Here is a 24769-nt window from a genome sequence, read left to right as displayed (position 1 = left end):
TGTTGCTGTGGGACAACAGACCCAAGTTCTCATCACAGGTTCTCAAGAGTCACTGTGGGGTCTTCTGGGTGTTTTTCAGGGGCCAGGATGATTAAAGGTGTGCCATAGACCTTCTCCACCACAGAAGCATTGAAGCCCTCCTTCAGTGTGATATGAATTCCCAATAGTTCATCCACCTAGTTCGGACCCTTGAGCTGGGCCATCAAGGCTGCCTTGAGGTGACTGTGGAAGTGCTCCATCAATCCGTTGGCCTGCGGGTGACACGCCATGGCATGGTGGAGCTGCATCACCAGAAAGTTAGCCAGCGCCACCCAGAGACCAGAAGTGAATTGTGTCCCCCTGTCCAAGGTGAAGTGTTCTGGGGCCACAAATCGGGGCATCCATGTGTCAATGAGTGCCCTGGCGCAAGTTTCTGTGGTGGTATCAGCCAGTGGGACCGCCTCCAGCCGACTCGTGGAACGGTCAACCATGGTGAAAGAGGTATCTCACCCCCCAGGAAACTGGTAACAGCCCCACTAAGTCAACGTGCATGTGGCTGAACTTGCGCCACGCTGTGTGGGTGCTCTCATGTGAACCTGCACTTTGGAGGACTGACAGTTTGTGCAGGTCTTGCCCCAGTGGCAAACCTGCTTACAGAGACTATGCCAGACAAACCTGTTGGCCACCATTTTGACTGTGGTGCACCAGGTTGTAGATGGCCTCAAAAACCTGGCACCTCCATGCAGCTGGAACAATGGGGTGGAGCAGCTGGTAGAAACATTGCAAAGCAGTGTCAGGTAACATGGGCCAACCAGGACACCCTCCACCCTGAGACTGGAGACAGACAGCTGTCCTGTAAACGGGGATCTCTGGGTCTTGCTGAGCTTTGGTGAGAGCCACGTTAATGACCCCTTGGGATAGAGTGTGTATTGGTTCGATCACGGGGTGGGACAAAGTATCGGCTACCATGTTGTTTTTATCCCACCGACCATAGGTCTGATACCTCATAGAAGACAAAAGTGAGTGGCTTGTGGTCAGTGAAGACCCTATATTGCCGGCCTTCCAAAAAGAAACAGAAATGTCTTACCACCAGGTACAGCCCAAACAGTTCCTGGTCAAAAATGCTGTATTTGAATTCTGGGGTTAGAGGTAGATGCTGAAAGAGGCCAGGGGTTGCCACTGGCCCCTGATGAGTTGTTCGAGCATGCACCCTCCCGCCGTGCTGGAGGTATCAACAGAGCAGTAGATGCCTCCAGTGTGGATTGGCCAGAGTGTGTTAGGCATTCTGGAACGCTCTGGAGGACTCCTTGTCCCAAACAATGCCTTTCCCCTTGCCGCAAAGAGAGGGTGCATGATGCGTGCCATTGCCAATACAAACCTGTGGTAAAAGTGAATTCCTGCAGCCCTTTCGCCGTGTGTGGCTTAGCAAAATGCTGTCCACCTCAACCTTCTTGGGGAGGGGTGTAGCCCAGTGCCTGTTAATCCTGTGCCCCAGGAAATCGATGGTATCCAGACCCAACTGGCACTTAGTGGGGTTGATGGTCAGCCCGAACTCACTAAGACGGGTGCACAGTTGTCTCATGGTCCTTGCGGCTGAGGCTGGCGATGAGGATATTGTCAAAATAGATGAACGCAAATGGGAGGTCCCAGCCCACATTCATCCATCAGCTGCTGAAAACTTTGTGCTGTGTTCTTAAGACAGAAGGGCATGCGGATAAATTCAAACAAACCAAAGGGGGTAATGATTGCAGCATTGGGGATGTCCTGGGGATGAACTGGGATATGGTGGTAGCCCTGGATGAGGTTCACCTTGGAGAACATCTGTGCTCTGTGCAAGTTAAGGGCAAAATCTTGAATGTGAGGCACGGGTTCTCTGTCGGGCGTGGTGGCCTTGTTGAGGCAGCAGTAGTCACCGCAAGGTCTCCAACCCCCCCTGCTGATTTGGGCACCATGTGGAGGGGAGAGGTCCAGGGACTGTCAGAGCGCCGTACAATTCCCAGCTCCTCCATTTTTGTAAACTCCTCCTTCACCAGGCTGAGTTTTTCGGGAGGAAGTTGGCCTGCTCTGACATGGAGCAGGGACCCCCTTGGTATGTGGTGCTTTGGCTCAGCTGCGGCGATCTGTGGCGCCACTATTGAGGGAAATTCCACCAGGATGCAGGTGAATTAATTGCCCGAGAGTATTATAGAGTCCAGGTGGGGGACAGGTAGCTTGGCTTCCCCCAGAGGCAGAGTTTGAAAGGTTCTGGCTTGTACCAAATGCCATCCCTTGAGGTCGACCAGCAACCAATGGGCCCCAAGGAAGTCAGCCCCCAGGAGTGGTTTGTGCCACTGCCACAAGGGTGAAAGTCCACGTAAAGTGGCTGTTGCCACAACGAATAGGGATGGTGCAGGTCCCAAAAGTTTGAATACAGGAGCTGTTGGCTGTCCTCAGTGCAGGGCCTCCTTGCCGCTGCAGGTGTCAAGGCCTGCAGGGGGTAGGACTCTTATCTCTGTGCCCATGTCGATCAGGTAACACCTGCCTGACAGTGAGTCCAGACGGAGAGGAGGCTATCACGTGGGACAACCACTGCAGCCATCAACAACGGTTGATCGGGACATTTCCTAAAAACCTGCAGGGTAGGTGGCATCAACGGGCCTCCGTACACCATCGCCGATAGTAGTAGCATAGCTGTCCCGGAGTGCTCACTTGCCTCTCCGTTGGCATTGATCTCGCCAGGGGTCATTCCTGGGGCTTGCTGATTGTGGTCTACGATGGAGCAGGTGTCTTTCTTCACTCTCCAGACCATGTCCGCCTAAGCAGCGAGGGTTGCTGAAGTCCTCATCTGTGGGCAAGAGCCGTATATCCTCAGGCAGCTGCTCCAGAAAAATCTGCTCAAAGAGCAGGCAAGGCTTGTGGTCCTCAGTTAAAGCGAGCATCTCACTCATTATAGAGCGGACAGGGCCCTGTCCCCCAATCGGTCCATATGTAGCAATCAGGGGCATGCTTGTGCCAGGAGAGCATAAAGTGCGGGTTAGTAGCTCTTTGAGGGTCACGTACTTGCCTTGTTCTGGAGGCTGCCGAAGAAAATCTATGACATTTGCTGCTGTGTCCTGATCGGGGGCACTCACAACATATAAGTAGCGGTTGTCATCGGCGGCGAGGTGGCAAAGCTGGAACTGAGCCTCGGCCTGCTTGAACCAGTCGTGGGGCTGCAACACCCAGAATGTTGGAAGCCTGAGAGAAACCACATGGATGATCGCTGGTTATGCTTGATCCGTCATCTTTGGGTCCAACTGCCGGTTGGACCAGTCGGGGTCACCAATGTAGCAAAGAACAACATGCAACAAAAGCCTTAGAAAACGAGAATGATTTATTGCTCAGGCTGTTGCACTTATATGGGTCCCTTGCACTAACATCAGGGCCCCACGTCACTGGAGCACCGGTCTCAGATTGGCTGGCGTTCCCACCCGAGTTCCCCATCTTCCCACTGTGCAGAGGTCACCTGGGACAACAGCCCGTGTCACTCCCAGGTCTGTGTGGTTGCTGCGTTCATCAGCCATTTTGCAGGCCAGTCCATGATTCCACGTATGGGCTGCTACAATATATTGATTTTATATTTATTTACATAAATAGAATTATAAATAGAGGAAATTTTAAAACCAGAACAAAAGTTATAGAAGTTACTTATTTAGCACGAAATTTTAATTGAGTAAAGCTCATGATGGATGCTTTTTTTTAAGATATGCATTTCAATAAGTTCTACTTAATAAATTTGTTGATTTAATTAACTTAGAAGTTGGTAATAGAGGCAGTAGTTAGGGCAGTCCAGAGCTCCGATTGTTGGATGTGGGAAGTCAGGGACAGTACATTTCTTCCTGATGACTACATCTGCAAAAGGTTCATCCAGCTGCAACTCCTGAAAACCCAAGTTAGGGAACTTGAGCTGGATGAACTTCGGATCTTAAGGGAGGCCAAGGTAGTGATAGACAGGAGTTTCAGGGAGGCAGTCACTTCTAAAAGTCGGGAGGCAGGTAATTGGGTGACTGACAGGAGATGGAAGGGGGAGAGGCAGACATAGCAGAGCACCACTGTGGGCATTCCCCTCAACAAGTATACTGTTTTTGATACTACTGGCCCGGGGGGGGGGGGGGAGGGGGGAAACGATCTATCAGGGACAAGTAAAGGTGATTACTCTGAGGCACAGAGGCTGGCCCCCGGCTCAGAAGGGAAGGGGGGAGGAGAGCTATGGTAATTGGGGACACATTGGTTAGGAGTAGATAGGAGGTTCTGTGAACAAGATTAAGGCTCCCGGATGGTATATTAACTCCAAGGTGCCAGAATCAGGGACCACAGATCGAGTTCATAGCATTCTGGAGGGGAGGGAGAGCTGCTGGATGTCGTGGTTCATGTGGGGACCAATGACATAGATAGGAGTAGGGATGAGGTCCTGAAGAGGGAATATAGGGAGTTAGGAAAGAAGTTTAAAAGCAGAACCTCAAGGGTGGTAATCTCAGGATTACTGCCTATACCAAGCACCAGAAAGTGTAGGAATAGGAAGTTGTGGCAGGTGAATGCATGGCTGAAGAGTTGGTGCCAGGGACAAGAGTTCAGATTCGGATCTCTTCTGGAGAGGGACTGACCCAGTGGTTCTCAACCTTTTTCTTTCCACTCACATACCATTTTAAGTAATCCCTATTGCCACAAATGCTCTGTGATTTGTAAGGGATTGATTAAGGTGGTATGTGAGTGTGAAGGGAAGGTTAAGAATCACTGCTCTAGACCCAATTGTTACTGAAATATTTTGCTTGATAAAAATTGTCATTGGCCCATTTCCTTTGGAGTTATGAAACTGTGCACATAACGAGTCAATTAGGTACAATCAAAACAGTGGTTTTCAAACTTTTTCTTTCCACCCACATTCCACCTTAAGCAATCCCTTACTAATCACAGGGCACCTATGGCAAAGGGAATACTTAAAGTAGAATGTGAGTGGGGAGAAAAAGGTTGAGAACCACTGGTCTGATCCACACAACAAAGACAGGCTGCATCTGAACTAGAGGGGCACCAATAATCTGGCGGGCAGGTTTGCTAGAGCTGTTGGGGAGGGTTTAAACTAGTTTGTCGGAGGGTAGGAATCAGAATGTGAATGCAGAGATTAGGGTAGAAGGACAAAAGCATGATTCTATGTGCTCTGAGTTAGTGAAGAAGGACTGGTGGGGACAAAACAAAGGTAGCCATTTAGAAGATTTGAAATACCAAGAGTATTAAGAATAAAAGGGATGAACTTAGAGCATGGATCAGTACGTGGAACTACGATGTTGTGGTCATGACTGAAACTTGGTTGGAGGATGAGCAAGATTGACTCATGCAGGTACTGGGTTTAGGTGTTTTAAAAAGAAGAGGATGGGAGATAGAAAAGGCGGGGGGGGAGGAGGGGGGAGTAGCATTACCGGTTGGGGGGAGTATCATGACTATAGAAAGGGAGGACGCTGTAGAGGTGTGGGTGGAAGGAAGCAATAGCCTTCAGGACACAGAGGAGCAGATATGCAGGCATATTTTGGAATGCTGCGGGAAATACAGGGTTGTAGTTATGGGTGATTTCAACTTCCCTAATATTAACTGGCACCTCCTGACTACAAGAGGGATTGATGGGGCTGAATTTGTCAGGTGTGTACAAGAAGGATTCCTGACACAGTATGTGGACCGACTGACTAGAGGAGAGACCATACTGGATCTGGTACTGGGGAATGAACCTGGTCAGGTGGCGCACCTCTTGGTGGGGGAACATTTTGGTGAGAGGGATCACAACTCTCTTAGCTTCAACATAGCTATGCAAAAGGATAAAAACAGTCAAATTGGGAAAGTGCTTAACTGGGGAAAGGGATGAGGCAGGAACTAGCAATGTGGAGGAAGTTTAGGGACCATTTGCACAGAGTTCAAGATAATATTAATCCCACTGAGACAAGGAAAAAAATGGCAGGGAAAAGGAAATGTGGCTGACAAAACAGTCAAGAGGAAGAAGGAAGCATACATTAGATATAGGAAACAGGAAGTCAGGAAGGAGTTTAAGAAAGGACTTAAGAAGTTTAAAAGCAGAACCTCAAGGGTGGTAATCTCAGGATTACTGCCTATACCAAGCACCAGAAAGTGTAGGAACAGGAAGTTGTGGCAGGTGAATGCATGGCTGAAGAGGGGGCATAAGAAAGCCTTGGCCTGTAGGATTAAGGAGAGCCCCAAGGTGTTCTATGCATATGTAAAGAACAGGAGGAGGAAGAGAATGAAGGTGGGGTCACTAAAGTAGGCTACATGTGCCTGGAGGTAGAGGAAGTTGGGGTGGTCCGAAATGAATACTTCGCGTCAGTATTCACAAAAGGACCTTGATCTGTGTGCTGGATAATGTGGAGATTAAAGAAGTGGAAATGTTGTATCACAAGTCCCCAGGGCCAGACATGATTATCCCCAGGCTGCTGTGAGAAGTGAGAGAAGAGATAGCTGGGGCAGTATCTATGATCTTTGAATCCTCTTTGGCTGCAGGGGAGATGCTGGAGAATGGCAAATGTAGTGCCCTTGTTTTAAAAAAGGTAATTGGGAGAATCCTGGGAATTTTGAAGAGGTAAAAAAAATTTTTAAAAAATTGATGAGGGATTTTAGCAAGGCATTTGACAAGGTCCCCCAGAGAGACTCATCCAGAAAGTCATGAGGCATGGGATCAGTGGAACCTTGGCTTTGCGAATAAAAAATTGGCTTGTAGGAAGAAAGCAGAGGCAGAGAATAGTGGTGGAAGGAAAATATTCTGCCTGGAGGTCAGAGACAAGTGGAATGCCACAAGGATCTGTTCTGGGACCCTGCTTTTTGTGAATTTTATAAATGACCTGATGAAGAGGCAGAAGGATGGCTCAGTAAGTTTGTGGATGACACAATGGTTGGAGGAGTTGTGGATGGAGCTGAAGGCTGTCAAAGGTTTCAAGAAGATATAGGCAGGATGCAGAGTTGGGCAGAAAAGTGGCAGATGAAGTTCAATCCAGGTCGTGTGAAGTGATACTTTCTGGAAAGACAAACCAGAACGCTGAGTAGAGGATTAATGGTCGGTTACTAAAGAGAGTGGATGAACAGAGGACTGAGATTCATTAATGGGGGATCGAGTTCAAGAGTCGAGAGGTCATGTTGCAACTCTACAGATCTCTGGTGAGACCACACTTAAGATTATTGTGTTCAGTTCTGGTCAGCTCATTATAGGAAGGATGTGGAAACTATGGAGAGGGTGCAGAGGAGATTTACCAGATGTTACTTTGATTGGGAAACAAGTCTTATGAGGGAAGGTTAGCAGAGCTGAGACTTTTCTCTTTGGAGTGCAGAAGGATGAGAGGAGACTTAATAGCGGTCTGCAAGATTATGAGGCACTGATAAGGTGGACAGCCAGCACCTGTTTCCCAGGGCAGAATCAGCAAACACCAGAGGACACCAGAGGGAGGTTTAGGGGAGACATCAGGGGTTCGTTTTTTTAAAATTGTGGGTGCCTAGAATGCATGGTGGTGTAGGCTGAAACATTGGGGGCATTTAAGAGATTCTGAGACAGACTCATGGATGAAAGTAAAATAGAGGGTTATGGGGTGAAGAAAGTTTAGAATTTTTTTTTTTTTTTAAAAAGGAACCAACACAACAACAAGGACCAAAGGACCTGTACTATGCTGTATTGTTCTATGTTCTGTTACGAGCCCAGAGGACCCCAAAACCCAGCAGCAATAGATATTCACCAAGACAAATGGTTACTTAAACAAAAGTTGCTTTTAATGATTTTTAAACATGAAAACAGAATCATACTTTAATGTACACTATTGACTTAACTAACCTAACTTAACCCTTTTCTAATTCTAAGCGCGTGTCTGTAATGTGTAAGTTCAGAAAAGTTTTTTAATTCACAGTCCAATCTCACTTCTCATTCCTCCAAGTTCACTGGTTGCAGACATTTTTTATACTGTGCACAAAATTTAACATTTATAAAGTTCACCAGACTTTGGTGCTTGAAAGGTAAATAGTTACCGCTCAGGAAGGTTCTTGTCAGTTTTCAGAGAGAGATTTGTTGTTCACTGAACACCCACAACGAATTCCTTTTTAATCAGCCACTTCAGTGTCTTGCCGAGAAACTTGCCCCATCAGGGTTCTCCAGATAATAACCTCTTTCTTTCAGGTCACCACAGAGTTCCTTTTTGTTTCTCTTATTTCAAGTGTAACATTAGACAGCCAGTCCTCTCCTCTTGCAACTACAAGGGTTTTTACCAGGCTGAACTCAGCACTCACAACCCATCTTCCAAATGGGGTTTTCTACAAGCTTGCCAGCTTGTCCTGTTCCAGTCCCAGCTGCTGCTGCAGACGGTAAAACTGCAGAAATTCTCTCTCTCTCTCTCTCTGAGAGAAAGCCTGTTTTACTCTTTCTGCTTACAAAACCACATGATTCTCCTAGAACAGCCAGTTCCACTCCAGACAGTCTGTGGCACCAACAAGTTCTTTCATCTGTTGCCTTTTTGTAAGCAAAGTCTCTTGGGCACTCTCCAAAGCTTTTGCAAATGCTCTTGATGCTGATATGTCTAGCATTAGCAGATCTCCAGTATTTTAAATATGATCTGTTTTAAAGTATTTGTATGTGACCTACACTAAAAAAACCTGCCCCAGTTTATCTCCCCAAAACATATTTATGTTCTGTCACAGTTCCATGAATGATTCATCAATATATTATTGAAACAGTACCAATTATGGAAGTGGACTTCATACTCACCTGGTCTAAATGGAAAATTATCCATCATTTGAAGTCCACCAATTATCAAAAGGGATGGACTGAACTGTGTAAGTTGAGTCTGAAAGTCTTCTAATGACTCCAGAATGGGATTGGATGCATCACTATGGACTATGAACCTATGGGATCAAGCAGTGGAATTTTAGAAAAGTTAATGTTGCCAAATTGCCATATATACAAACCTCACATACTTAGAATCTGGATTTGCATGAGAGGAAAATGTGAATTTACTGCAACACCCAAATACATTACCATGTGTAAGAATAACCATTTCTTGGTCTATGTACAAATTCAAACATGGTCCCATTAAAGCACTCACGAATAATCCATTTGAACTACTCCATTGGCAACTCAATTTTAATTTATTCAATTTTTCAGATTGTGAGCACCATTGGCAATTTATTACTCATCCTATCTGCCTCTGGAAAGGTCGTGAGCCATCTTCGACAGAAGTAGTCTTCTGATCCCTTAATGCTGTTAGATAGGGAATTTCAGGATCTGGACTCGATGGAAAAGGAAAGGCCATACCTAATTTGCATTTGGTTTCAGTGTCAGTGATTGGATGTAGTGCAGTGAGGGGCCAAACTCCTGACACCTGAACCACATACAGACATCTTACAGCATAATGGAATGCTTTCCAATTGCCTCGAAAATTGTCACACAACTCTCAAGAAAATTAACACCATTCAGGGCAAAGCAACACATTCGTTTGGCAACCTGACCACTGTTGTTCATTCATTTCACTTCAAATTGCACTGCAGTCATTCAGCCAGGCTATTTCAACAGCACTTCTCAAAACCATGATTCAGCATGGACACAGGACCTAACGCCCACCCTGTCCATACCAGCATCGTATCCATCTATACTCATCTCATTGTTCCAGTTTCTCTGCTATGGCATTTTATGTACTCATTTAAATACTCCAGGCCGAATATTCCAGATTTCTCACACTTTCGAGGTGAAAAAGAATTCTCTCCCAACCCATCTGAAGCCCCTGGTTATAAACACCTGCTTTATCAATTCCATCATGTTCCTTGTAATTTTAAACATCTCAATCAAATCCCCCACCCCTCCATCCCAGTCTTTGCTCAATGAAAAATAACCCTAGCCCTTTCAAGTTACCTTCACAGCAGAAATATTCCATCCCAACCTTTATCCTGATGAATCTGCTTTGGATTCCTATCCATTCTCTCTCTCTCCTTGGAACCCATGTAATCTCGACTTCCAAAGCAGCCTTCCATGTGGAACTTTATCAAGTGCCTTCAGATACATATATACAACTACAGCTCTGCCCTCATCAACCATTTTAGTCACATCTTCAAAAGAAAACTCAGATTTGTGAGATTTGATCTCCCACTTACAAAACTGTGCTATCCCTAATCAGCCCTTGTTCATCTAAGTGCAGGAATCCCAGATCCCATAGGCCTTGAGGGATGTATGGATTTGAACCCCATTCTCTGTTCATCCACTCTCTTAAGTAACAGACCATTAACCCTGTACCCAGCCTTCTGGTTTGTCCTTCCAAAATGCATCACCTCACACTTATCCAGATTGAAATATATCTACCACTTTTCTGCCCAACTCTGCATCCTGTCTATATCCTCTTGTAACTTTCAACAACCTTCAGCTCCATCCACAACTCCTCCAACTTTCATGTCATCTGCAAACCTAATGACCCATCCTTCTGCCTCTTTATCCAGGTCATTTATAAAAATCACAAAGAGCAGGGGGTCCAGAACAGATCCTTGTGACACTCCAGTACTACTCTCGGTTTTCTTCCTCCAAGTCAATTGTTACATCCACACAGCTAATTTTCCATTGATCCCGTGCCTCATGACTTTCTGGATGAGTCTCTCGTGGGGGTCTTGGTCAAATGCCTTGTTAAAATCATGTAGACCACATCTACCACCCTATCATCCTCAAAAAACGGAATTAGACTTGTGAGGCATTACCTTCCCTTCACAAACCAATGCTGACTGTCCTTGAGTAAACTGTACTTCTCCAAATACTCATAGATCCTATACTCAAGAATCTTCTCCATTAGTTTGCACACCACTTACATATGATTCGCCAGTCTATAATTCCCAGGATTCTCCCCATTACCTTTAAACAAGGAGATGATATCTGCCATTCTCCAAACCTCTGGCGCCTCCCCTGCAGCCAAAGAGGATTCAAATATCATAGCTACTGCCTAGCTATCTCTTCTCTCACTTCCCACAGCAGCCTGGCGTATATCGCGTTTGGCCCCGAGGACATCAATCTTGATGATTTTAAGATATAACACTTCTGCTTTCTTAATATCCACAATGTCCAGCACACAGGCCTGCTTAATTTCAACCTCACCATGATCAAGTTCCTTGATAATACAAATTTTTCATTTAGGACCTCCCTAACCATTAAGCAAATGTTGCCTCGTTTATCCTTTAGCGGCCCCATCTTCATTCTCGTCTTCCTTCTGTTCTTTGCATATACATAGAACGCGTTTGGGTTCTACTTAAGTCTACATGCCAAGGCCTTCTCATGCCCCCTTTGAGTTCTCCTAAGTCCTTTTTTAAGCTCCTTCCTGGCCACTATATACTTCCTATGAGCCCCTCCTGTTTCCTTCTTCCTATATCTAATGCATTTTTTGAAATACAAACCAGAAGGCTGAGGACAGGGTTAATGTGTGGATGAACAGAGAGACCTTGTGGTTCAAATCCACACATCCCTCTAGGTTGCCACAAAGGTTGATGGGAAAGGTAAGAAGGCCTATGGGATGCTGATATTCATTAATAGGGGGATTTAATTCAGGAGTAGAAACATCATGTTCCAAATCTCTGGTGTTTTGTTCAGTTCTGGTCACCTCATTATAGGAAGGATGTGGAAGCTATGGAGAGGGTGCAGAGGAGATTTACCAGGATGTGGCCTAGATTGGGAAACAAGTCTTATGAGGCAAAGTTAGCAGAACTTGGACTTTTCTCTTTGGAGCCTAGAAGGATGAGAGAAGACATGAATGCAGTCTACAAGATTATGAGAGGCATAGATAGGATGGGCAACCAGCACCAGTTTCTCAGGGCAAGATCAGCAAACACCAGAAGACAAAGTGAATAGAGGGAAGTTTAGGGGAGACATCAGGGGTATGTTTTTTTGTTTGAAAAAGATATTGTACTTTAAGAAATATGTTCATTTTAATACAATTAACTCTTCCCAGTAATATTATTGGTAATTCCACCCATTTTGTAAAGTCTTTGTCAATTTTCTTAAGGGGAATTATTCAATTTAAATAAATTATTTAAATTGTTATCTCTAAATATTTTATTCCATTTATCAGCCATTTAAATTGGGTGCCTCTTTGACAGTGACTATAATCATCTCAAGTAAGAGGCATAATTTCACCTTTATTCCAATTTACTTTATAACTGGATACTATCCCATATTCTTTTAGTCTTAAATATAATTTACCTAGTGAGTCTTCCCATTCTGTCAAGTAAATTACTACATCATCCGCAAATAAATTAATCTTATATTCCTCTTGGTTAATTTTAAAACCTTTACTATCAGTGTCAGATTGAATCAGTTCTGCAAGTGTTTCTATCGCTAAATAAATAAAAAAAGCTGGAGATAATGGACACCCTTGCCTACTAGATCTAGTTAAATGAAAAGGTGCAGATATCTACCTATTTGTTTCGACTTTAGCTTTCAGTCCATTCTTCTTCTTTGGCTTGGCTTCGCGGACGAAGATTTATGGAGGGGGTAAAAAGTCCACGTCAGCTGCAGGCTCGTTTGTGGCTGACAAGTCTGATGCGGGACAGGCATACACTATTGCAGCGGTTGCAGGGGAAAATTGGTTGCTTGGGGTTGGGTGTTGGGTTTTTCCTCCTTTGCCTTTTGTCAGTGAGGTGGGCTCTGCGGTCTTCTTCAAAGGAGGTTGCTGCCCACCAAACTGTGAGGCGCCAAGATGCACGGTTTGAGGCGTTATCAGCCCACTGGCGGTGGTCAATGTGGCAGGCACCAAGAGATTTCTTTAGGCAGTCCTTGTACCTATTCTTTGGTGCACCTCTGTCACGGTGGCCAGTGGAGAGCTCGCCATATATAAAGCTTTAATCCAATTTGAAAATATTTGTCCCAACCCAAATTTTTCAAGAACTTTAAACAAAAAGTCCCATTTTAATTTATCAACTGCTTTTTTCGTGCCCAAAGCCACTGCTACAATGGAGTCCCCTCTCTTTTATGCCAATATTATACTCAGTTATCCGCAGATTTTTTTTTAAACAAATCCAGTCTGATCCATGTTTATTAACTTTGATTAAAAAAAATTCCAACCTATTTGCTAATATCTTCGCTACTATTGCATAATCTGCATTTAATAATGAAATAAGTCTATATGATGATGATTTTAAAGGTCCTCTTTTTGTATTACAGCTTTATTGCTGTAGTAAAGTATGTGTTTCCACTGTCTCTCCTAATACCGCCATGAAAGGGGGAATTAATAAATCTTTAAATTCTTTTTAAAATTTAGGTGGGAAACAATTTTCTCCCTGATACTTATTACTTTGTAATGAGCTCAATGCTTCCCTCACTTCTATTGGGTAAATTTGGTAAATTTATTTGTGACAGAAAATTATCTATTTTATTATCATCATTTTGAGAGACTGACTGATATAGCTTTGTATAAAATTGTTTAAATTTTTCATTAATTTTTTGAGGCTTATAAGTAATTAAATTAAGATCAGTTTTAGTTGCAATAATCGTTCTCAAAATTTGCTGTTTTTAACTGCCATGAAAGGACCTATCTGGTCTCTCACCTAATTCATAATATCTGTTTAGTTCTCATTATCACTTTCTCTGTTCTATATGCTTGTAAAGTATTATATTGAAGTTTCTTATTAATAAGTCCTTTCCAATTCTCATTAATGTGCCTTTGAAAATCTTTTTCTAAATTTATTATCTCTTTCTCCAATTGTTCTACCTTTTTCATATAGTCCTTAATTTTAAAAGTATAGCTTATTATTTTACCTCATAAGTATACTTTCATAATAAATTTATTATTTGTCAAATTAGAGATGGTCTCAAAGAAGGATCTTATTTGTTCTCTAATTTTAAAAAAAATCACAAAAGTCTTTTCTTTTTAATAAGAGTTAAATCTTCATCTGTAAACTGATTCTTCTTTGTCCAATATTGTTATTGTCAACAACAAAGGAGAGTGATCAGATAAAACTCTTGCCTGATAATCAGCTTGTTGGATTCTACCCTGAAGTTGTGGAGATATTAAAAACAAGTCTATCTTGGAAGAAGAATCATGTCTATTTGAATAATTCTTCTCCATGCATCTATTGTTTAAATCATTCATTAACAACAATGTAGCTTTATATCCTTTTGTCCTTGTTATTGCTCTTGTTGATCTAAAACTGGATCTAAACAAAAATTAAAATCCCAACTTATTAATATATTGTCATGTGCATTTGCTAATTGGTAGAGTGTCAGCACATTCTTGCGCACGAACAGAGTCTGTAAAGATCTTATTTGCCTCCCCTTGCCCAAAGATCTTGAGAGTCTTTTTTCCCCACAAGGTATTCTTTACTGGATTAAATTATTTTCTTTAACAGTTTAAAACTGTTATTCCATTGCACTCTTTCTCTCTTTGGCTTGTTTTGCTGCTAGTTCTAATATTTTATCTGACCCAACCACGAAGAAACTTTATCAATATAGATCATGGTTTTTGTTCTGGCAATGATCGCAGTCTTAGAGTTCTATCCACTCTTTCTATTTCAATGACATCTTCAAATTCATTTTGACCAAGAACCTCAGGAATCCAATGTTGAAAAAAAGTTATTGTATTGTCCCCTTTTTGATATTGTTTCTTCTTCTAACAAATCTACTTTCTCACACAATTGTTTATTTACAACAGCAAATGCATCCGTCGAGTTTTCCATTTTATCCATTCTGTCCTGAACCCTTTCCATACCAAATTTCATATCTTTGACTCTTTCCTCCATATCTTCAAATTTTTTTGTATTCTATTCACCATTTCATATTTCTTCATTTTTTCATCTGATTTTTTTTTTAAATATGCAATCTTACTTGCTTCAATTCTCTCATCAACATTAATGCTTCAGTACTTAACCCCTGCGATCTTAGTTGGATTTTAAGTTTGCTACCTCCTTTGGTAGCTATAGGTTGTATCATTTCTTCTTCTTCCCCTTTATTCTCTTCATCACCAGCCCAAAGTTCAGTCTCATATTTTCCTTATGTTGGCAGAGTTTCAAGGTTAACATCTCCGCCAACTTCTTCGTACTCTTTTGTTCTGCGCATGCACGGCTGCTCACACATCCACACAGTACCACTTCTTCATCCTTGTCGACATCTCTCTGTAACAGCAGCTGGGATGGTGCTGCTGAGAGTTTAGTAGCACCTTTAGGAGCCCTTATCATTTGGCTAGGAGCTCGTACCACAGTGCCCGGATCCATCTGTGTGGTAGGCCTTATTCTTGACTTTGTCATTTTTCTTAGTGCATTCCTGACAAGCCAGAAATGTTTTTCCCTCTTTGATGACAAAAATACTTTATTTTTTCTTAAACAATTCCCATACTCTGGCTTTGGTCTCTGCCAATTTTACACTTTTTTTTTTTAAAACTAATACCCAGGAGAATCGAATTTCCACTTCCTGACTCTACCTCATCATGTGACAAGCTCCCTACAGCCAATGTAATTGTTGAAAATAAAAACTAGTCATACTAGTGACACCTCAATCCTGAAAGTAAGTAATCACAAAACTATGAGACCATAGGGGATAATGTCAGGACATAAACAAAAAACAAGATTTCTTTTTATATAAAGTTGCATGCAGACATTTTTGGACACATTCTGATTCACTCTGTAAATGACGAATGGATTGCCAGTATTTGCTCTATCCAACAACTTTTATTAAAGCATCAATTGTCTGATTTCAGCTACAGACCTGTTTGCTCTTCTTGACACTAGTTGTCCCCATTTGGAGCCAGAGGAATATTCCAGGATGAGGTGTATGTCAGTTTCATCGACTGGCTTGCTTGTAACTAGAAGGGATTATAAACATATGAATTCTGGTATCAATGATGTCATTAAAAAATAAAAACCAATACAAGACATATTCTAAGGTTAGATTTTGCAGTTTCATCCATAATCTATAGTTTAACCACAGACCATCTCTCACAAGAGTAGATATGAGCACTGAACAAAGGCTTTGCAAATTTGCTCAACTCCAGTTTCTGATCTTTGCAAGATCGATTTGATTCACAGCAAGACACTTTAATTACCCATTAGAGCTGCAGGCTCGACATCAGAGTTCCAATGGTTTGCATATGGTAAGAGTTGAGAGTAATTATAAATTGATTTATCATACAAGTCACCAAATACAGGTGCACAAAAGGAAGGATGAGTAAATTAAAAAGTTCTTCACCACAACCACTAATGAGCATCTTATAATTTAATGTTGCAAGTCCATCACAGTCAAGATCCTGAAAAAAGTCACTGAGGAATAGTTATTCATCAACAGGTGAATGGTTTGGACTGCAAGGAAAACTTATCTGGTTAAAAAAATAGCATGTAAAGCAGTTTAAATTAAAGGATGGAAAATAGACAGCTTTGGTTATAGTAAAATCAACTGTGTAATAATAATATACAAATCCGAACATCTATTCAAGTAAAAGAATTATAGTACAAAATTTCAATGGAAGATGAGGATTTCAAATTGAAATTATTTTAAGACCAAATAAATGTTACAAACCTTTTGAATAATCCGATAAATTCTGAATTAAAATATTTTAAGGATTCACAACAGTCTGTCCAGGTTGGTAGCAGAATATCGAGCACAGTCACGCTGAGCACTGGCGCACCTCAGTGCTGTGTGCTCAGCCCACTCCTGATCATACTACTGACCCATGACAGCATCGCCATAGGCAGCTCCAATAGCAATTAAGTTAGCAGATGACACAACAGTGGCTGGCCTCATCACAGACAACGATGAATTGCACTACAGTGAAGAGGTGGAAAATCTCATGAAATGGTGCAAGGGTAACAACCCAAGTCTCAACATGAACAAGACAAAGGAGATGACCATGGACTTCAGGAGGACCAAGAACAACCACCCTCCACAACACATCAACAAATCTACAGTAGAGAATGTGGAGAGCACCAAGTTCCATGGAGTTCAGTTAATTAGTGACCTTTCGTGGGCACTCAACATCACTTGTCAGGCAGGCACAACAGCGACTGTACTTCCTGAGAAGACTGAAGTGAGCAAGGCAACCAGTCACCATCATGTCAGCCTTTAACAGGAGCTCTATCAAGAGTATCCTAGCCAGCTATATCACAGTGTGGGTACAGTTGCTGAAGATAAATGGATCAGAGATCAATCCACAGGGCCATAAGAGTGGCAGAGAGGATCACTGGAGTCTCCTCCTCCTCTCCCCCCGCCCCCCCGCCCCCCCCACAATCATCGTGATCTCGCTGTGATCTTCTGGGATTGTTTTCTGAAGAAGGCATGAAAAGTCATTGAGGACCCCTTCCATCCTGCACACAGCATTTTTCAGCTACTCCTATCAGGAAAGAGATACAGGAGTATCATAGCCAGCGCCACCAGGCTGAGGATGAGAATGCTGAGTGACCAAAGGAACTGCTCACATCAACCATTTGAAATTATCATTTTCATAAAGCAATGTTTATTTATTTGTCTAGGTGAAATATTTGTCTTGTCTCTGTATTTTTTGCCTTTATGTGAGTTATGTCTGGTTGTATGTCTGCTTGTTTTGCACTGAGGATCAGAGAATGTCGTTTCATCAGGTTGTACTGCACTATCAAATGACAATAAACTACTTCAATTTGCAAATACAGTTTGTCATTTTGATATAATGCATAATTTCATATCTACACATTAAACTATTTCACCCCAAATAAAATGAAGACTTTGATCAGCAAAGTGAGCTCTCGACAATAACTTGTCTTCCAAAATTAACTACAGCGACATCTTCCCTCTTGACCTCCTATCTTTGCTCCAATTAAGTCATTTATGCAAAACACTGAAGATCAACTCTTGACCAACACTAAATTGTACTCAAGTTTTACTTTTTTCATTGATATGCTCTATCACCGATCCATTTAAATTGAATTGTAACCACACACAGGCTCTTCGTCTAAAATCTCCTTTACCTTATAACTCCCTCTAAACTGCCTCCAATTTTTGCTAAACAACAGTACTGATAACACAAAATGCTAGCAACTTGGTCGTATCTTGGAACTTCTCCATGCCTCTCCAATTGTTGACATCTTTAAAAATTTCAAATCAATCATGTCAATCAAGTTTTCCATTATGCATCTAATTTCCCAATTCCTGGTTCATTACATTTTTCATGAATGCAAATTAGAAATAATTTTGGACATGCTATTAAATGAAAGTGTTATGGATTCAAGTTGGTGATTTGAAATGCTTTCCTTACATTATGCAAACAACTACCCAAATAAGATTTTATTGGCACAAACCAGTTACATGCTCTTGCAGTACCGCAATAAGGTCAGGCGATAGGCGACTCCCCATAAGCACTTCACATCCTTCCTTTGCAAGACGATTTGCCATGACTGGTGCATTTCCACCTAATGACCATCTTACTCGAAGGAGACCCTGCGTGGCTTTCACCAGATTGCGAAACAGTGTTTCATTGGCAATAAAGCGCCTGAAAGTAACAATATTATTTGGTCATTAAAAATTATTTTGAATAGGAGTATAGTATTTTAAATGGACCAGGAAGCTACAACTTAGTCCATAGTAATCAGGCCATTTGTTTGATAGCTGAAAAAAAATGGTCCCGAGCCTGTTCCCGTACCTTAAATGTTGTTCTTTCAAATATTTCTCTTCTTTCTCTATTACAAGCCAAGATAAATTCTTCATTTCTATTTTTGACAAGTTACATCATGTTCTGTTTCTCTAATTGTTCCTTGCTTTTTAATGATCTTTGTTTCTTCTATCTTGTAGTCAACCAACCAAATTTTATTTTCGAAATTTGAAAAAAAATCTAAATTGAAATATTTCAACAATAACTTCTGCTCTATTTCTTCTTTTTATTCCAAAGAAGTCAAATTTCTCAAACTTTCTTTGGAATAAAAAAATTGACACATTTCATATCATTTTAGCTAAAGTCTTCCAGTGTCCCTTCTATGTACAAATGCAGTTAAAAAGATTCCCTCAGATACTAACCCACAAAAGATAAAGGCAACTTAGCAATAAGTTTTCAAAAACAGTGAATTAGAATGCAGAGCAGTTACTTGATGTGCCAAAAGGCTTCTTTCTATGTTGTAATAAAAGTATGAATTAAATTCAAAGATTCTGCAATTTAGCTCCACAATTTCCTTAATTTATGCTGGCTATTTTCTACTGTTTGCTAAATATTTTATTTCATTGCTCCTGCAATAATCTCCAAATCTAATTTAATAGGCTCAGTGAATAAAACAATTAAGAGCCCAAGTCAGCATACTCATTGTAAATTTATAAAATACAAGACATTCAAAATTTTGTCTTCTCGATCGCTGTATAGAAATTGCTGGCAAACGCAAAACACTGGCATTCTTAATTTTTGATTGGGACTTTTAAATGAAAGCATGTTCATCGCTGTGGTCTTTGAAATGGTGTTACTCCATTCTTTAACTCTATTAAGGCTTTCACCATCACCAAAGACTGATACGAGGTAATATATTTAATCCAGCAAGTCTCATTCATGACATTTCTTACTCTGATGCAGCTCCAGGAGGAAAGAAGTATGCAAAGCTCTCTGCCAATTCTTCTTCTGATGTGATGTAGTTATGGTGAACGGGATTCTTGGTTGGTTTGATTCCAACTTTTTTTAGAAGAGCAATTCCATCTGAAACAATGTCAAGGCAGCCTCCAAAACCTACATGAAGACCATGAGAAAAGAAAATTGAGGAAAATTTAGCAAATTCAACTACTAATTTGTGTGCATCTGTTACATCAATCAGATAATGTTCAAGGAAATCTCAGACTCATTTCCAATACAATTCATTGCAACACCATCATCTTGAGAGGAGAGTCTCAGTTTTATATCTCAGCTTAAAAATGTCACCACCTTCAGTGCAGCATTAACTCTTCCACATCACAGACTATACAAATGTTCCAACTAAGGATATAGTTGTAAAGTAGAATTTGAATAAAAACCTTGACTCAACTGCAAATCATTCAAAGTATGAAGTCATATGATACTGCGCCAATTTTGATAAACTGCTGGTCATGCATCATATCAGAATCAAAACCAGAACAAAAATTTTAAATTGCTCCCTGGACTGGGTTTGATACAGCCTGGAAGAACTGTAAAATATGAAATACTGCAAAGATCTTGAAATAAACATAACAGAAATATTGGGAGAAGGCAGAAGCCCAATGGTGCAATAAAGACTGGAGAAATTTCTCCAACATTAATGTAGCAGAAGTAGAAAACCAATCGGAACAGGTTTATGGTTGGTAAAAAGTAATAGCTGAGAATCAAATATGGCAAGGTACTATAACTGCCTTTTATGAACCATTTCTTTCAGGTTTTACAATTACTTTTATGTATCCTCCATTTTATGGGTGACAAGGTGATTGATGGTGCCAGCGTGGGTATGACAGGTAGACAGAATATTTGTCAGGGTAATTAGATGAGTAGTTTGGGAGGTGGTGCCCTACCTGCCATATTTGCTGAGCTTCTGTTCTCTGGATCAATGGATTGAAAGTTATCAATGCCATCCTGATTGGTGCTTTGGCCCACGACATCTCGTGGATCCACAGGCGAGGTGGTATTTCTCACATTGTCAGGGAGGATTTGAGAATGTCTTAAAGTCAGTTTCTTGTTATCTTGTGTTTTCTATAGTGAGGGAACTTGGAACGGGGTGTCTGTTTTGGGAGCCAAGGGTCAGGTAATGTGATTCTTCCCACAAACAAAATTAGTCTTCAGCCAACTTGATTCATTTCACATGCTATCAAGAAATAGATGAGTGCACTGAATAAAGCATGTCTTGGGACCAGACAACATGCTAACTGCAATAATACAAGAAGCCTGAAAAGTAAGGCTGACAAAGAACTGAGATTTATAACAGTAACAGAAAGATGGTTGAGGGAGGGGTAGAACTGGCAGCTCAATGTTCTGAGATACAGAAGGGATGAAACATCATGTCTTATAAATTTAATTGATTTTTTTTGAAGAGGTGATGAAGAGGATTGATGAGGTCAAGGCAGTGATCGACACCTGCATAAACTTTAGCAATGCCTTTATCAAGATCCTATATGGTAGGCTAGTCAGATCACATGGGATCCAGGAACCACGAGTCATTCAGTTACAGAATTGGCTTGATGGTAGGAGTCAGAGGGTGATAGTGGAGGGTTATTATTCATATTGGAGGTCTGTAACGCGTGGTGTGCCACAGGGATCAGTGCTAGGTTTGCTATTGTTTGTTATCTGTTCTTAAAACTTGGATGACAATGAAATTAACAAGGTTAGTAAATCTGTAGATGACACCAGAATTGGTAGGGTTGAAGAAAATGATGTGAAATTATAGCAAAATCTAGATGAATTGGGAAAGTTGACCAAGGAATGGCATATGGAATATAACTCAGACAAATGTGACGTGTTAAACTTTAGTTATTTAAACCAAGGCAGGGCTTACTCAATAAACAGTAGGACCTTGGAAAGTGTAGTAGAAGAGAGATAACTTGAAGCACAGATACATAGTTCCGAGTAGACAGGCTGACGAAGGTAGAACTTAGCATACTTTCCTTTATTGGGCATGATATGAAGAACAGAAATTCAGACATCATATTATAACTATAAAAGACATAAGTGAGACCACACTTGAGATATTGTGCACAGTTCTAGTCATCCAGATAGATGAAAAGATGGATTTGCAAGAATCCTTATTTTAAGTCTCCTCTGCCCAAGGCTGTGCTCTACTGTAAATGGCTGCTTCCCTTTCCATGCCCATTTAGCAATTTTACGCACTCAGGTTCAAGAAGAAGTACAAGTGCTTCAGCCTTCAAACAAGATGAATTTTAAATCAGCAACTGCAGATGTTTACTGTCATTTTCCACCTTTCAATTATATATTCAATGATATTAAAAAAATCTCAATCACAAGGGCAAAATATTCAGCGTACAAACTTGGTCAATAGAGGAAAAAGACATGTGAACTGTCCAAAATTCAGCTCAGAGTTAATCAGATCAAAGTTCAGTTAATGTCCAGGTAAGGCGGGAGGATGCAAATTAAAGCAGGAGTATTCTGGGCACGACTGCTGTCTTATGAATAATGTTAAAACAGTCAACATTTACTGTCATAATACTGTACAAAAAATGTAGCAATTTTGTTCTCTTCTACTGTGGAATTTATAAGCTTACCCATTGGAATCAAGAATGTTAATTCAGGATTAAGTAGTCTCACTGTAAAAGCCCCTGAAAATGTCACACTTTTGTGCAAGATTTTAATTGAATTCAGAGATACAGTATAGAAAAAAAGCCCTTCCGGTCCACGAGCCCACACCACCCCTCTACAAACATATGACCCTGAACATCTTTGGGACTATGGGAGGAAACCAGAGCACCTGGAGCTAACCCTCATAGACACAGAGAAAGCGTAAAACTCTGTACAAGCAGCACCAGATTAGAAACGAGGTTAATGGCACTATTAGAGCATTTCATTAACCACTTCACAAACCATTTAATTACAAGTGTGACTTCCTAATGGCATAATAAAAGATAATATTATCAATATTTTCCCCATCCAAAAGATATTTATGCAGATTGTAATTGCCCCATCAAAATTTCAAACGTGAGTGTTTAAATATTTCTGTTAAAACAACTCGATTTCAGCTTCCACTTTAACTTATGTGCCTGGTCAAATCTCTTCAAATTTGCTGAGATATTATGGAAGTGGGTTGTATAAAAAGTGACGATGAGTCACCAAAAAGGAGGGAGAGACTAGAAGAGTTTTGGACTTTTTTGGATTTTGGAACACCATTTTAATAATGCACTCATTCACTCAGACTTAAAGATACATGCATTCACATGACAATACAAATATTTACATGTGCACAAATTAACTGAAGTGGACATATATTGAAAAATCTACATTCAATAATGCATTACTTCCGCTATGCTCTGTTCTTCGAACAGGATTTCTGAACTTTTTTTTAAATATTTTATTTTCATTTATAAATATATTTAATGATTACGTGAAACACAAAACAACAAAGAAACTCCACTTCCCTATCCCTTCTATATAAACCCAATTAAACAAAAGAAAAACTGTCAGTGCATACAGTGAAACACAGAGACACTGTACTAACACAGTTTTATATCCTTCAAAGAGGACTCTGGCTAACCAGAATGATCACATCCCTATGTGGTGTCAGTGAAGTGCATACATATTAAACATAGGAACATAGGAAGTAGGAACAGGAGTAGGCCAAAAATAGCCCATCGAGCCTGCTCCGCCATTCAATACAATCATAGCTGATCTAATTTATGACCTAACTCCACCTACCTGCTTTCTCCCCATATCCCCCAATTCCTCTATCATGTAAAAATTGATCTAACCGAATTTTAAATATGTTTAATGAGGCAGCCTCAACCACTTCCCTGGTTAGAGAATTCCAAACATTCACTACTCTCTGGGAAAAACTATTTTTCCTCATCTCTGTCCTAAATCTACTCCCCCCCGAATCTTGAGACTGTGTCCTCTCGTTTTAGTTTCCCCGGCCAGCTCAAAAAACCTTCCTACATCTATCCTATTCATACCCTTCATAATCCTATATGTTTCTATAAGATCTCCTCTAGGTAAGGCTGCCAAATTTTCAGAAAGGTGTTGTATCCTTTTCTAAGCTCTATTACATATTACCTCATGGGACCACGAACAAACAAAAATTTGGATTTTGGAGGATTTCGTATTTTCAGATAAGGGATACTTCATCTGAATCAACAACAACCTTGCAATCAATGTCACCCACATCAAGAAGCTGATTGTGGACTTCAGGAGGGGAAAACAAGAAGTGAACTAGCTATTGATAATTGGGGGATCAGAGGTGGAGATGGTGAATAAATTTAAATTCCCGGGAGTCACCTTATTGGAGGATCTTTTCTGGAATCAACACATGAATGTTATCTTGAAATAAAAACACAACAATGTCTCTTCTTCCTCAGGAGTTGCAGAGGTTTGGTATGACATCGAAAGCCTTAGATGTGTAGTGCAAAGTGTGCTGACTGTATCACAGGCTGCTATGGGGAAACCAATACCTCTGAGCGGAAAGCCCTGCAAAAGGTAGTGGACACGGCCCAGTACATCACAGATAAAGCACTCCCCACCATTGAGAAAATCTACATGGAACACTGACGCCAGAGAGCAACAGCAAACATCAAGGATCCACATCATCTCTAACATGCTCTATTTTCTATCCCTCCATCACCATCAGACTTTTCAACAAAAAAAATTAATCAGACTCATTTATAGATTTATGGGATGTTACAGCACAGTGCAGGCCCTTCGGCCCACAATGTTTAGCCCACCTATATATCTTTATCTTTGGCTTGGCTTCGCGGACGAAGATTTATGGAGGGGGTAAAAAGTCCACGTCAGCTGCAGGCTCGTTTGTGGCTGACCAGTCCGATGCGGGACAGGCAGACACGATTGCAGCGGTTGCAAGGGAAAATTGGTTGGTTGGGGTTGGGTGTTGGGTTTTTCCTCCTTTGCCTTTTGTCAGTGAGGTGGGCTCTGCGGTCTTCTTCAAAGGAGGCTGCTGCCCGCCAAACTGTGAGGCGCCAAGATGCACGGTTTGAGGCGTTATCAGCCCACTGGCGGTGGTCAATGTGGCAGGCACCAAGAGATTTCTTTAGGCAGTCCTTGTACCTTTTCTTTGGTGCACCTCTGTCACGGTGGCCAGTGGAGAGCTCGCCATATAATACGATCTTGGGAAGGCGATGGTCCTCCATTCTGGAGACGTGACCCATCCAGCGCAGCTGGATCTTCAGCAGCGT

General features: G+C 41.4%; 1 protein-coding gene across 1 annotated transcript in view; it reads right to left on the bottom strand.

Moving 5' to 3' along the window:
* The window catches only part of adpgk2 (ADP-dependent glucokinase 2), a 42601-nt gene that overhangs the window by 5154 nt on the left and 12678 nt on the right, over positions 1-24769 (bottom strand). Inside the window, exons 2-5 of the mRNA XM_069930982.1 lie at positions 19490-19649; positions 18247-18437; positions 15689-15785; positions 8735-8871 (exon numbers count right to left, since the gene is read on the bottom strand). Of these exons, the coding sequence (XP_069787083.1) occupies positions 8735-8871; positions 15689-15785; positions 18247-18437; positions 19490-19649 (585 nt within the window). The remainder of the gene's footprint in view (positions 1-8734; positions 8872-15688; positions 15786-18246; positions 18438-19489; positions 19650-24769) is intronic.

This window comes from Narcine bancroftii, chromosome 4, assembly GCF_036971445.1.
Source record: "Narcine bancroftii isolate sNarBan1 chromosome 4, sNarBan1.hap1, whole genome shotgun sequence".
Classification (NCBI taxonomy): Eukaryota; Metazoa; Chordata; class Chondrichthyes; order Torpediniformes; family Narcinidae; genus Narcine; species Narcine bancroftii.
Note: the sequence above shows the minus strand (reverse complement) of the source record. Positions and strands in the feature narration are given on the sequence as shown.